A 15,015-nucleotide genomic window follows, 5' to 3' on the forward strand; every position below is an offset into this window, starting at 1 on the left:
ATACTTGTAATGACGGCTATGTATTACCCCCAGTATTGTAAGAAGAGCAGAGCTGGATCAGAGCAAAGGCCTCTGTTGTCCAGCATCCTGTTCCCATGCTGGCTAACCAGATGCTCCACAGGAAGCCCACAAGCAGGACTTGAGCACAATGATAGAACCCGCCCCAGCAACTGGTATTCGGAGGCACACTGCCTCCAATACTAGAGGTAATATGTAGCCTCCATGACTAGTAGCCATATCAGAGGCAGTATGTGCTGGGGATCACACTTGGAAATGTGCTGTTGCACCCATGTCCTGCTTGTGGGCTTCCCATTGGAGCATCTGGCTGGCCACTGTGCAAACGGAATGCTGGACTAGAGAGGCCTTTGGTCTGTGACCTGTCCCTGTCCCAGTAATAGCCAAAGCATGTAGGAAAGAAGAATGAATGGAAGGTGTGCAGCCCACAATTGGTTTTGGGCCACCCAAAACCATGCACCCACATGTCCAGGAGAGGATGAGGATGAGATGGCACTGTAATGCCATCCAGCAGAGAACCTTCTCTTGGAGGTGTTTGAAACTGCTGAAGCTTGCATGTAGGATTAAAAACAGAAGCCAGGACTGATGGAGGCAGGATGAGGAACATTCATTGCCATCATATATCTGTCCTATTTGGATGCCTGTTGCTTTTGAGAAGGAGGGAGACTGTGCCACCCAGCGGGTGGCCAGTGCCTGTCCCAAGATCCCCCTGGGGGTTTGTGGTAGAACAGGTCTCCAGCACAACCCTTCTCTTCTGGAGGCTGTTTTCTTTTAAACAGCTATAAAACACAAGATGACGTTTTCAAGGTAACTCATTAGAAACGGACATTCAATACTACATACAGGCTGAGATTTCCCCCATGCGTATTTGCCAGAAAGCAGTATTAGAGTGATTGTAGAGACAAGCCCATGTTGTCAATAGAGGTTATAGCAGGCACATGGGTCAGCTGAACAGCAACAGGTGACTGTCTTTCTTCTAACTCCTCTGTCCTGAGCAAGTTTACATCCTGCCAGATGGGCAGTTGAAATGACGAAAGGGGACCAAAGCAGTAAAGCAGGGGTGAAGAACCTATGGCCTGCCAGATGTTCTTGGCCCACAATTCCCATCAACCATGAGTAGTGGCCATGCTGGATGGGGGTGATGGGAGCTGGAATCCAGTAACAGCTGGAAGGCAACAGGTTCCCTAGCTATGCTCAGCATCAGTGATTTTGTAATCCTGCTTGAGAAAATACTGAAGTGGCTGTTTTAAGATAATCATACAAGAACACAGACAACAGAATGCCACAATGATCAACCTTGATTTTTCTCAGAGGAAAAGACAGATTCTCTTGCACTGAAGCATTATGTGGAATATAACGCTCTTTCTGGATGTTATCCATTGATATTAAGTGAAAATGGTGGCAGCTATGCCATGCATTGATTTCTGAAAGTATCACATCACAGTACACTGGGGTACAACTCAGAGCAACTGAGCCAAGCGGTTACATCTACAAACCAAGTAGCAGCCCTTGGTTCTGTTTGTTTCAGTCTATGTAAATGGCAACATACTAGGTGCAATTAGGAGAAGAACTGGATTCAACAATCAAAATCAATCTTTACCAGATACTTGGGAAATGAAAAAAAGAATACAGATACTGTGATACTTCCTCTAGTTTTCACTAAAGGTTGCCCAGCTGAATTGGTTTCTTCGATGTGGCAACACTAGATCTAATGACAAATCTTTCTGCTCTTTCTCAGAATCCACAAGCTGATAGCCAAGTATATTTAAGGCACCTCTGCATGCTTCTTGCACTCTCTTGACTTTCTGAAATGAAAGAACGTTTCTCCATGCCTGGGAGACATTGACTGCATCTCGGGAGGTGATTAGGAAGGCTTCTCTCTTCCTACTTGGCCCTTGTCCATGTGTGATATTATAGATCCAGTTTTCAAGTTTGTTGGTCAACTGCAGATCTGTAAATTTATACATTGCTGTAATTTCCACTAAGGGATCTCGTACAAGATCTTCAAATCGGACCATCAAGTAACGATCTTTTAGAAAACCTGGAGGTTTCAAAGTAGCTGTTTCATAAATCTGGACATGACTTCTACAGATCTCCTGCAAGACTCTGTACTGGCTGTCTTCCACTTTAGTGCCATTCATGCCCAGAACTATCCCATTGTCACGGGCAAGAGCTTTTGCCGATTGCTCCCGGGACTTCACAACAGCCCTGGGGTCGCGGACCAAGTGGATGATTTTGAGGTTCAGGGAAGGGTCAGTGAGGAGAGGATAGAGCACCCTGAGGTCAAAGAACCGGACCTCCTTCAGGACCACGTGGCTGTAGGACTTGCAGGCCTCCTCCACTTTGCTGAAGGGGTACTTGCCACAGAGGGTCTTGCAAGCACTCTCGCTTGTAATCTCCATGCGCTGGAAGTATTCACAAGCAGGATTTGTGCATAATGCCCGACTCACTGCCCACTGAAAGAGATCTGACAAGTTTCTCTTCCAAGGCATGTAAGCATCAAAGACAGACATGTCGCACTTGAAGACTGACCGGACGAGGTCCCGCACCGCCATGCGCAAGACCTTGGCACTGTTGTGCTGCATGGCGGCCCACACATGCCAGGCGGGCTCCATCAAGTAGAAGACATCGGGATGCTGGCTGAAGAGCTGCCCCACAAAGGAAGACCCCGACCTCCAAGATGACAGGATGAGGACGTGCACCTGGGCTGGCTTCTCCACAGATTGAGACTGCATGAAACCACCATGTTGAGCATACATAAATAGAAGAAATCCAGTCTGAATCACAAGGAAAATTGCAACAGTGGTGCTTGAAATACGGAGCCTCACCATTCCGGCTGAAGCAGGGCACAACTGGGAGAGGGGAGGAGAGAGAGGGGGGGGGCTATTTAGTTTTCAGCACCAAGTGAGGGCAGAAAAACAAGGACCTTTGAAGCTGGCAACCAACTGTCATTCATATGGCATTGATAATTCCCAGAAATAGCCAACCAATCCAGATTAGATCAGCAAGTCAATGAGAGCCCTGAAAGACCTCAGGCAGGAGAGGAGGAGAGGCAACAGCGATGCTTCGAGAGCACCACAGATACTTTGCCTTGGAAAATGCACTGTTTAAGAGTGCCAGGAGGTGGGGTGGAACTAATCAAGGCAGTACGTATTCCACGTTTGAGACTCTACTGTGCAAGGACAGAATGCAACATCTGAGGCTGATTTTACGATCCTGAGATTTCATTTGTACAATAATTCAAGTGTCTAGTACTCATGTCTACATAAAAAAAACCTAGAAATGTGTGTATGCGGTTTAGAGAAAAGGCTCAGACCCCAGATTTGGGCTGGGAGGGCTGAGTAGCATCTAGAAGAGAAGTGCTGATACCCTGCCTAGTATTGGATCTCTCCCCCAAATCCTTTTCTCCTGTGACCCTGTGAGGGCCAGGCACATCCAAGGGACAGAGCAGGGGTGGGCAACACACGCCCTCTACTGGCCACTTTTGTGGCCCCGATATCCTCCTGCTGCTGTGGGCACCACCAAACGTGCCACGGTGATGGCAACAAAGCGGCAATTTCCCTGTAAAACGGAGTGAGGGCCTTGTTTCGAGGCAGAATCATGCCCCCAGAAGTCCCGCAATGTTGCTTCCCAACAAGGTGGGCATGTCTCATGTGGCTTGTTTTTGGAAAATTGACACTTTTTTTCCAGAGGCAGTTGCAGCACCTGAACCTGAAGGGTGCAGCCCCTGGGGGCATTCAGGGGGGGTCTTGGCCCCCAGCCCTGTGGAAGCTGTCCACCACTGCTATATAGTCTACAGATTCACCTCTTGCCCCTCAGCCCTTGAGAAAACCAAACAGAATGATACGAAGTCTGTCCCTTGGCCCATCTAGCCCAGCGCTGTCGACACTGCCTGGCAGCCGTGGCTCCTTCCCTCTCGGGTTTCAGGCAGGAGCCTCTCCCAGCCCTTCCCGGAGAAGCCTTTGGGGATCGAACTGGGGACCTTCCGCAGTTGTTCAAAGAGACCAGGGATGTGCAATTGGAGATTATGTGCATAATTCATTCACATACAAAAGTAACCATCTCCAGCCCCTTCTTAAAAAAAAAAAAGAGGTGAAGAATCCCCCCCCCCCCACCAAACAAACTTATGGCTTGTGGAATCTCCTGGGGGGCGGAGTGCTAAAACCATAAAGTTCATCAGCTGAAGCCAGGAGCAAAATAGCTGCTGTGTGACCGAGTGGGGTTGGGGTGGCAATGTGCATGCCTCTGGGTACATCCCCAGCTGCAAACCTTTTCAGTACCAAACTGAGCTTACAATCCTTTCCTACAAAAATCCACCCCTGGTTTCCCCCAAGCTTTCTCCTTGCACCTTAAGCGGGGGGGGGGCTTCCCCCCCCCCAAATGCTAAACACTTTGGGAGTCAGACATCTCGGATTCGGCTTCATCTACCTGCTGTAGGCCGCCTAGAGCACTGAGGCCGCTTAGCAGCAGCGCGTGAAACAGAGGGGTAGCCAGGTCCGGGACCAACTGCCCGGGAGAGGAGCCTCAGAAGTGGCCGCCCGCTCAGCCTCGAGGAGGAGGCGACGCCAGAGGGCGGCACGAGGAAGTGGCAGGCCCAGCGTTTTTGCAGGGGCCCCGGAGACGAAGGGCGGCTGCTCGGAGTCACCTGCTTGCCGGTCCCTTCTTGGCTGAATTCCAGCAGGGGCAGGTCTCCCGAGAGCGGCCCCCAGGACTCCAGTCTCCCCAGCCGCCGCCGCTTCTCACCGGGGGCACGGCTCCGCGAGCCAAGCCAAGGCCCGTGCGCGCCGACGGGCGCGCACTCCGCACGTCCTCAGAGCCGCCGCTTCTTTCACACACGACAGACCTCAGGCGACCCCGCCTCGCCTGCAGTCAGCTCGCCCTTCACCGGGGCTGCCGTCCCTTCCCGGCTCCGCAGGCGCGCCTCTCCGGCCGCTAGACCACAGACCTGCCCCGCGCAAGGCGCAGCGCCTTTGGGCACAGGATAGGGGAGCCGCCGCCGCCGCGTCTCTCTTGGCAGGGGCGTGGAGCAGCTTTGGGGACGGCAGAGGCCGCGCCGCGCCGCGCCCGCCTCGACGGCGCTGCAAAGAGCAGCGCCCCGCACTCGCTCCCGGCGGCGTTCTGCCTTGCCCTCCCGCCGTTCAGGACCGTCCGCGATGGCCGCCCCGTCCCAGCTCCTCACCTCAGCCAAGACTTGCCGGCTCTTCGCTCAGAGAGACGCAGGAACTTGGAGAAGCACCAAGGAGGAGGCCCTGGCTGGCCAGCCGCCGAGACGGGTCTGCTCTCGCCGCCTCGCTCCAGGTGCCGCCGCCGCTGCAGCTCCGCAGACAATGAGCCGCTTTCAGACGTGGCCGCCGCCGAAGCCCGGAGCGGAGGTCGCGGGGAGGCGCCAAGGAGGGGCCGGACGGGCCGGGCGTTTCGCGCAGGCCGGCGTCCCCCGCGACCCCCAGGCGCGTCCAACCCCGCCGGGAGCTGCAGAGCCCGCAGCAAGGGCGCCCGTCCGCCCTTCGTGGGGTGGGGGGCCGGCTGGCTTCTCCGCTAGGCTGCGCGCCTTTCCCGCAGGAGAAAGAGCTCGAGCTGCCAGCTCGCGGGAAGCGGCCACAGGCGGCGGCAGGAGGTTCCGTCGTGTGTCCGTGCCCCGGCTCCTTCCGGGGCGAGCCACGAACGCCCTACGCGGAGGAGCACAGACGCGAGCGGACTTTCTCCCTACACGGGGAGGCGGGGTTGCGTGGCGCTCCTGACCAACCCTCCCCCTCGAGGGGGCAGGTTGCGTCGGAGACAGCCGAGGCTCCTGCTCCCCCTTCGCGGCTTTGGATGCGCCTGGGCAGCAATCGCCAGAGGCCCCGTCGAAGGGTTTCCCCTGAAGGAGCAGCCACCCGCACGCGCCCCACAGGCAGCATAACCGGCAGGCCGTGGAGCCGCTGCCGTCGGGCGGGGGCCCAGGCGGCCAACTGCGCCGTCGGCGGCCGGAAATCGGTTGAGAGGCCTGCTCCGAGCAGCTCAGCGGCCCCGCCGTCCACCAGGCAGCGCCGGGGCCTCGCCGAAGGCCTCGGAAAACGCTGCTTGCTGGCGCTGGCCAGGGTGGGCGGGGGGACTCTTCCTCCGAGGAGGCGCGGGCTTGGCGTGTCCGGGGCGCTGGCCTTTTCGACAGGCGGGGCGCGGGCCACGCGAGGCACAGGGTCCCGCCGGAGCTTCGCTCAGGCCTGTCTGCCGCTGGGCCCCTGACGGAGTTGCCCCGCTTCTCCCCACGGGCGTTCGGCGTCAAAGGATCGCGATAGCGAAGTTGTTTGAAAGCCATTGGCTGGGCCTCGGGGGCAAGGGCCGGGGCGACCCCAACCCGGGCCCCCCAGAGAGCGGCAGACGAGCGGGAGGGCTGTGGACAAGCCCCGCCTCGGCCCCGGGGTTGGAGGGGCCGCCCGGGGCTGGGGCCGCTTGCCACAGCATCCTCTCAATGACGCGGTTTAGTCAGGGGCCGGCGGCCAGGCACAGGCGCGGCTCCAGGGGCGCGTTTTTGCTGTTTCTGAAATGTCTCCGCGGCTGATTAGGTACAGGAGGCCCGTCTTGGGCTTCCCTCCGGCAAAGATGTCATCAGGGAGAGCCCGTGTACTATTCGAGGGCGCTGATTCCTGGCGTTCCGGGGGTCTCCCAGTGCCGCCGCCTTCCCTTGTCTGCCTTTCAGGACGCGCGAGGCGCGGCCGGGCCCGGCCCTCCGCGGTGGAGGCCGGCCTGCGGGCGCCGCGCTTCAGCACTGCGTGGCTTCCTGCGCTTCTCACCCCGCCAGGTGCTGCAGCTCCGGGAAATGCAGCAGAGCACTCCCTTGCCGCCAGCAGTGCCGGCCGCGGGCCGGCCTCCCCCTGGGAAAGGAAGATCCTGCCCCAAAGGTCAAGTTAGCCACAAGGGGGATTTCTAGCACTGGGCAAACTAAGTTCTGAGCTGGATGGACATCACATCCCCTCAATTTGCTGGCAATCCTGTTAAGGAAAGGAAAGCCAGTGTGGTATGATGATTAGAATGTTGGACAGGGAGTTGGGAGATCGGCGTTGTAGGCCCCAGCGGGCCATGAAGCTCACAGGGTGACTTTGGGCCTGTCAGTGACTCACTACCGCAGCTTGCAGGGTCGTTGTGAGGAGAGGAGGAGGAGGAAGAGGATCATGGAAGCCACTTTGGGCTCCTTGGTGTGAGGGAGGATAGAAATGTAATATTTTTTTAAAAAATTCTGTACAGGGCTAAGCAGTTTCGGGGCTGCAAATGATAGGAAGGACCGACTTTTCCCATAAACTGCTTCACACATTTAGCAAAGCATCACAAGCCCCTGAGACAAAACCAGAAGAAAGCAAGCTGGACTAAATGGCAAAACCTGGTTTGCCTGTAGGGCTGGGAAAGACTGCTGTGTGACACACTAGAGAGCATTCGCTGCCTTTCAGTGTAGACAGTTCTGAGCTGGATGTAGCAGTGGCCGCACTTGGGATGAGTCAGCTTCCAACGCTCCTAAGTAATCCAACACCTTTAGCCCCCATTTTTCAATCAGCATCTGCCTCTTAGCTCCACTTCTCATTCAAAGCCTTGTGCTGCGTGATCAACATGGCCGCAGGGAAGACAACAGGAACTCTGGTCTCTTGCCCAGAAGGCAGGGCTGTGTGTCTCCCAGGTCAGGGGCCCTGGTGATTCATTGGCTTCTGTTGCAATCAGGCATAGTGCAGATACCTCCCCTCCTCTTAGGAAGGGCTTGTTTGGCCAGCATAGTGCTCCTCTGGCATAGTCTGGAGTGGGTGAAGGGGCTCTGGGGGGCCAGGTGAAGGTTACAACTACCTCTTCTTTTCCTGGGCAAGAAGCAACAAACCAGAACAAGCTCACTGCTGTAGAGGGTCCTGTACTCCCTCCCATCAGAGGAAGCCCACTTCAACTCACTCACCCTGCCTGTCTTTTGTGCTTCCTGCTCATCCTTGCCCTTCAGCAAGAAGCAGGGCGTAGGGCTGAGGATTCCTGTTCTGCAGATTAGGAGTATCTCTTCATGCCAGTGCAGTGGATGGGACCCTACTTTTTGCTGCTGCTCTGGAAGGCTCTTGGGAGCCAAGTGGAGACAGGCAAGAGGGCAGCTGCCCCTGCCCCATCTGTGACAATCATGGCTCTGGCTTTCACACACTGGTTTTGAAATGGGGAGGGATGAGCAGAGGCAACCTTTCGTCTAGAAAACAGGCCAATCGAAGTCAACGTTTAGGCCAGTGGCAACTGTTCCTTTCCTGGGCAAGGTTCTTGAGCAGGTGGCTGCCAACCAGCTCCAGTCACTCTTGGATGAGACCGATTATCTAGATCCATTACAGTTGGAGTTCAGCCCAGGGTTTGGCACGGAAACAGCCTTGGTCACCCTGTATGATGACCTGTGTTGGGAGAGAGACAGGGGGAGTGTGACCTTGTTGATTCTCCTTGTTCTCTCGGAGGCTTTCGATACCATTAACTATGGTATCCTTCTGGGACGGCTCTCTAAGCTGGGAGTGGGAGGCACTGCATTGCACTGGTTTTGCCCCTACTTGGAGGGTCGGCTCCAGAAGGTGGTGCTTCGGGAATATTGCTCGGCCCCATGGATTCTCCAGTATAGGGTTCCAAAGGGGTCTGTTCTGTCCCACATGCTATTGTGAAGGTAGGCCTGACTAAGTAGTTTGATTCAGACGAGGTGCCTGATGGCATTGAGAGAGAGAGAGAGAGAGAGTGTGTGTGTGTGTGTGTGTGTGAGAGAGAGAGAGAGAAGCCATGAGAAGGTAATTGTAACTTGCTCATAAGCAAGAATTCTTATCCACCAAAGCAACTCATCCCTAAAGGTAAGAAGGCCGCTGTGCTGAGCAGACTGTTGCTGAGTACTAATTGGTTTCTGAGTATGCGTAGTATGTTTTCTTTGTTCTCCAACTTTTAGTCTGTATAAATGCATCCTGTTTTCTTTTTAGAGAGAGACAGTTTTGTGTGATGTGCAATCACAGCCGTGATGTGCTTTAATAAATGTCTGACTATTCAACTTAGGCTGCCTTGGATATTTCCTTAACAATTTGGTGCCGTGACTCGGATCCCAAATGCTGAGGAGAAACAAACCAATTTGGACCACCGTTCGTTGAACATCCCAGAAGCGCACACCAAGGCAAGAGACCTTTTGAAATCTCTAAGTCTGGGACTCAGTGTGAGGCTGCCTGTGGAATGATTCTGCCTTGGCTGATGGGATACCGCCTTTAAAGAGACAGCCAGTAATTTAAGCACTTGGTAAGTTTTTGTCTTGTTTGTTTCTTTGGGTTACAGAGGTCCGTGGGATATGGCGTCAGGTGAATGAGAGTTGCCTTGTGTGAATTGAGGAAAAGAGTAGAACGAGAGTTGCCTAGTATGAATTATAGAATCATAGAATCATAGAAAAGTAGGGTTGGAAGGGGCCTACAAGGCCATCGAGTCCAACCCCCTGCTCAATGCAGGAATCCAAGTCAGAGCATCCCTGACAAATGGCTGTCCAGCCTCGTCTTGAAGGCCTCCAGTGTGGGAGAGCCCACCACCTCCCCAGGTAATTGGTTCCATTGCCGTATTGCTCTGACACTCAGGAAGTTTTTCCTGATGTTCAGCCGGAATCTGGCTTCCTGTAACTTGAGCCCATTATTCCGTGTCCTGCACTCTGGGATGATCAAGAAGAGATCCTGGCCTTCTTCTCTGTGACAACCTTTCAAGTACTTGAAGAGTGCTATCATATCTCCCCTCAGTCTTCTCTTCTCAAGGCTAAACATGCCCAGTTCTTTCAGTCTCTCTTCATAGGGCTTTGTTTCCAGTCCCCTGATCATCTTTGTTGCCCTCCTTTGAACCCTCTCCAGCTTGTCTGCATCCTTCTTAAAGTGTGGTGCCCAGAACTGGACACAGTACTCCAGATGAGGCCTAACCAGTGCTGAGTAGAGGGGAACTAGTACTTCCCGGGATTTGGAAGCGATGCTTCTATGAATGCAGCCCAAAATAGCATTTGCCTTTTTTGCAGCCACATCACATTGTTGGCTCATATTCAGCTTGTGATCGACGACAATTCCAAGATCCTTCTCGCTCGTAGTGTGGTTGAGCCACGTATCCCCCATCTTGTAACTGTGCATTTGGTTTCTTTTTCCTAGGTGCAGAACTTGGCATTTGTCCCTATTAAATGCCATTCTGTTGTTTTCTGCCCAGCGCTCCAGTCTATCCAGATCACTTTGAATTTTGTTTCTGTCTTCCGAAGTATTAGCTATCCCTCCCAATTTTGTGTCATCTGCAAATTTGATCAGCATTCCCTGCACCTCCTCCTCCAAGTCATTAATAAAAAAAAGCTTTGTCGAAAGCTTTGCTGAAGTCGAGGTATATGATGTCTACAGCATTCCCACGGTCTACAAGGGAGGTGACTTGATCAAAAAATGAGATCAGATTTGTCTGGCAGGACTTGTTTTTGACAAATCCATGTTGAGATAAAAAGGACTAGGCAGGGCACATTATAGTTGCTGGAACTTTGTGTGAGTGAATTTTCCTTCTTCCCTTCATGGTATGAGCCAGCCGACAAGGCACAGACTTCCTGAATAAAGCTTTCCTGAATGAACAGAGATTACAGTAAGTGACCCGACCTTTCCTTCACTCCCTGCCACCGTATGAGCCCCCTTGACCGCAAGTGACTGATGGTGCCTCCAATTCAGTGAGAGTCAGTCTCTGACTGTACCTCGGAATTTGGCAGTGCCTTTCATTTCTTGCAACCTGGGGAGACCTCCAGATTGTTTTCCTGTGTGCTCCTGTGTGAATTGAGGACAGTGTTGGATTCTTCCAAAGAAATTCCGCAGCCCCAAAAGGGATGCCTTCAATGTACATATACTGGAATTATGGACCTAAGACTTGCAAGTTTTGGACAAATGGAACTTGACCCGTACAAACAATTTCCCTTGGTTGGGACCTTTGCTTTGGGCAGAATGGTGCATTTAAAGGGAGCCTTAGAATCTCAGAATCCATGGTCGCACAGGGAAAATGAGAATGCATTCTTTGATTGGTATGTTGAGACGTCAAAAAAAAAGTCACCTAAGTCCTGGGGAGTGGAGTCTTAAGGACTCCCAAGAAAAACTGAAAGACCAGGTCAAATTTGGAAACATCAGAGAAAAAGCACAGAAATTTAGAGAACAATTGCAAACAGTGATCACTTGTTAAAATCCTAATTGGACCAGCATGAACCAACTCATGCAAGTTATTTTGCCCCAAGGAGTGCACGCTAGATTAAAAGAATAAGCAAACTGGCCAAATCAAGAACCAGCTGATCTTAATAGGTTAAACCAAGAGCGCATCAGACGCCTAGGAATAATCCCTGAAATTTGTCTGCAGAAAATTGATTAGGCCAAAAAAATCATCAAGCAGGGCTAGTAGAAAAAAAAGAAAAGAAAAAAAGAATGGAGTCGTAAAGAACAAAGTAGCCAAAATCTGTGCTGAAACTGGACTTAAATGGTTTGATGTTCTAACTTTGCACTGACAGACTGGACTTGGTCCCCATGAGAACCTTCTAGGAAGGCCCACGAGACTCCAGTCTTCAGCACCTAATAAAGAACATCTTACTACCTTGCACTTAAGTGATGAGACTGTGTTGAACTATTGCCAAGCATTAATGAAGTGTGTGAAGGCTTTCCATTCACAGGTTAAAAAGCACTTCCAGATATTCCTACAATGCAGTGTCACAACCTGTACCCTAGAGATTGAGTCTACATCAAAGCCCATCAGAGGAAATCTTCCCTTGAGCCTCACTGAAACAGACCCCATCAGGTGCTGTTGACCACCCACACTGCCTGAAGCTGCAAAGACAGCCTCCCTGCATCCCACTGCAAGAAAGTGTTGCCCCCTGGAGACAACGTGCCCCAGAATCAGACAATGCTGGATGTGCCCTAACACAGGGTTCATCAGCCCTGTGAGTCATTTTGGACCCAAAAGAGAGGAACATCTCTGGTTGCCATTGTAGTACTGGCTTGTTGCTCTTTTTCCTGCTATCATGTGAGATCTTAGACTTTTGGCACTTTGGCCTCCTCTGGATTACAAAATAGCCACCTCTAAAGGACCAGTAGTTGTATCAAATTCCTTACTAAAACTATACATAAAGCTGAACTGCACCAAATGGTCAGTAGAATGCAAAGAAAAATGGGAAAAGACGAGAGAGATAAAGAGATTGAACTGATAACAATACAAGCATAGATGGTGAGCCTGATAGGCCAAAGGGGGGATTGTGAAGATAGGCCTGACTAGGCCTTAGAATCATAGAACAGTAGGGCTGGAAGGGGCCTACAAGGCCATCGAGTCCAACCCCTGCTCAGTGCAGGAGTCCAAGTCAGAGCATCCCTGACAGATGACTACGCCCTTATCTGGACAGAGAGAGCCTAGCTACAGTTATCCATGCTCTGATAACTTCTCGTCTGGATTACTGCAATGCGTTATACGTGGGGCTGCCTTTGAAAACGGTCCGGAAACTTCAGCTGGTCCAAAATAGGGCAGCAAGATTGTTAACAGGGACTGGCCTGCAAGCTCATATTACGCCAGTACTTTTCCAGCTGCACTGGCTGCCAGTCCATTTCCGGGCCCGATTCAAAGTGCTGGTGTTAACATTCAAAGCCCTTACCGGCTTGGGGCCAGGTTACCTGAAGGATCGCCTCCTCCCATATGTGCCTGCCCGGACCTTAAGATCATCATCAGCGGCCCTTCTCCGTGAGCCGCTGCCGAAGGAAGTGAGGCGGGTGGCTACTAGGAGGAGGGCTTTTTCTGTTGTGGCACCCCGGCTCTGGAATGAGCTCCCTAGTGGGGTTCGCCTGGCGCCTACATTGTATTCCTTTCGGCGCCAGGTGAAGACCTTTTTATTTTCCCAGGCATTTTAGCATTTTAGCTTTCTAAATTTTTATCTTTGCTGTTTTAAATCTGTATTTTAAACTCCTGCACTGCTGCTAGGTTTTATTGCGGTTGTATTGTTATATTGTGGTTTTAATGTTCCATATATTTTAAATTGATTTATTGTGTGTTGTTTGGTTTTAATTTTTGTGAACCGCCCAGAGAGCTTCGGCTATTGGGCAGTATAGAAATGAAATGAAATGAATAAATAAAATGGCTGTCCAGCCTCGTCTTGAAGGCCTCCAGTGTGGGAGAGCCCACCACCTCCCCAGGTAATTGGTTCCATTGTCGTATTACTCTTACAGTCAGGAAGTTTTTCCTGATGTTCAGCCGGAATCTGGCTTCCTGTAACTTGAGCCCATTACTCCGTGTCCTGCACTCTGGGATGATCAAGAAGAGATCCTGGCCTTCTTCTCTGTGACAACCTTTCAAGTACTTGAAGAGTGCTATCGTACCTCCCCTCAGTCTTCTCTTCTCAAGGCTAAACATGCCCAGTTCTTTCAGTCTCTCTTCATAGGGCTTTGTTTCCAGTCCCCTGATCATCTTGGTTGCCCTCCTCTGAACCCTCTCCAGTTTGTCTGCATCCTTCTTCAAGTGTGGTGCCCAGAACTGGACACAGTACTCCAGATGAGGCCTAACCAGTGCTGAGTAGAGGGGAACTAGGACTTCCCGGGATTTGGAAGCTGTGCTTCTATTAATGCAGCCCAAAATAGCATTTGCCTTTTTTGCAGCCACATCACATTGTTGGCTCATATTCAGCTTGTGATCGACAACAATTCCAAGATCCTTCTCGCTTGTAGTATGGTTGAGCCACGTATCCCCCATCTTGTAACTGTGCATTTGGTTTCTTTTTCCTAGGTGCAGAACTTGGCATTTATCCCTATTAAATGTCATTCTGTTGTTTTCTGCCCAGCATTCCAGTCTGTCCAGATCACTTTGAATTTTGTTTCTGTCTTCCGAAGTATTGGCTGTGCCGCCCAATTTTGTGTCATCTGCAAATTTGATCAGCATTCCCTGATAGGAATGAATAGACAGCGGTTCTGAGAGTTCTGCTGCCAGTTCCTTTATTACTCTAGGATGCAGTTCATCTGGCCCTGGAGATTTGAACTCATTCAAAGTCATTAGGTGTTCCTTGACCGTATGCCTATCAATCCCAAGCTGCAATCCCGCCCCTTCAGCCCGCACTTCGCCCCTGCCAGGGGGGTCATAGACCCTCTTTTGGGAGAAGACTGAGCCAAAGTAGGAATTGAGCACCTCTGCCTTTTCTTTGTCGTCTGTTATCGTTTTGCCATCCTTATTTAATAGCTGAACCACCATTTCTTTCCTCTGCCTTTTACTATGCACATAGCTGAAGAAAGCCTTTTTGTTGTTTTTAACATCCCTCGCTAACCTCAGCTCATTCTCAGCTTTAGCCTTCCTGACGCCATCCCTGCAATTCTGTGCTATCTGCCTGTACTCTTCCTTTGTTACTTGGCCTTCTTTCCACTTCCTAGATGTGTCCTTTTTTGTTTTCAGGTCATCCCTAAGCTTTTTGTGAAGCCACATTGGCTTCTTCTGTTGTCTTCCACCTTTTCTTCTTGTGGGAATTGTTTGTGATTGTGCCTTGAGAATTTCCTTTTTTAAAAGCTCCCACCCATCTTGGACTCCTTTTCTCATTAGCGTTGCTTGCCATGGGACCTTCCTGATCATTGTTCTGAGTTTATGAAAATCAGCTTTCCTAAAATCCAGGGTACGCGTTTGACTACACTCGGCTTTTGCTTCCCTTAGAACCAAGAACTCAAGTGCAACATGGTCGCTTTCCCCCAGAGTTCCTGTAACTGCTACTTTATCCACTAAGTCATCTCTGTTGGTTAGGATCAAGTGAAGGATAGCCGATCCTCTAGTTCCTTCCTCTACTTTCTGTAGGAGGAAGTTATCTGACACACAAGTCAGGAATTTCCTGGAGGGGCCATGTTTTGCAGAATTTGTCTCCCAACAAATACCAGGGAAATTGAAGTCCCCCATTACTACTACATCATGCTTCCTTGAAACATTGGCTATCTGCTTTTCAAAAGTGTCATCCTTGTCTTCTCCTTGGTTGGGTGGCCGGTAGTAGACTCCGACCACCAGGTTCCTTTTATTCTT

The 15,015-nt window shown here is 51.4% G+C and overlaps 1 protein-coding gene across 3 annotated transcripts; it reads right to left on the reverse strand.

Annotated features, from left to right (window-relative positions):
* Positions 1-1,296: 1,296 nt before the first annotated feature.
* On the reverse strand, positions 1,297-6,259 carry LOC146338697 (carbohydrate sulfotransferase 6-like). 3 transcript variants are annotated; one of them, XM_084812508.1, is made up of 2 exons: positions 5,195-6,259; positions 1,297-2,867 (listed from the first exon to the last, which is right to left on the reverse strand). In XM_084812508.1, exon 2 carries the CDS (start codon positions 2,844-2,846, stop codon positions 1,665-1,667), a length of 1,182 nt encoding a protein of 393 aa, XP_084668634.1. In that variant the 5' UTR covers positions 2,847-2,867; positions 5,195-6,259; the 3' UTR covers positions 1,297-1,664. The 3 variants fall into 3 exon arrangements, with proteins under 3 accessions (XP_084668634.1, XP_084668635.1, XP_084668633.1); XM_084812509.1 differs by lacking the exon at positions 5,195-6,259 and adding an exon at positions 4,661-4,993 and having other exon boundaries at positions 1,303-2,867; XM_084812507.1 differs by lacking the exon at positions 5,195-6,259 and adding an exon at positions 4,444-4,533 and having other exon boundaries at positions 1,303-2,867.
* Between the last annotated feature and the right edge of the window lie 8,756 nt (positions 6,260-15,015).

This window comes from Heloderma suspectum, chromosome 8 (genome assembly GCF_057233095.1).
Source record: "Heloderma suspectum isolate Gila_16-S chromosome 8, 16-S_ref, whole genome shotgun sequence".
NCBI lineage: Eukaryota > Metazoa > Chordata > Lepidosauria > Squamata > Helodermatidae > Heloderma > Heloderma suspectum.

Bases quoted from the DNA above. Each gene is read 5' to 3' on its own strand.
- LOC146338697 (XM_084812508.1), bottom strand. From the start codon at position 2,846: ATGGTGAGGCTCCGTATTTCAAGCACCACTGTTGCAATTTTCCTTGTG.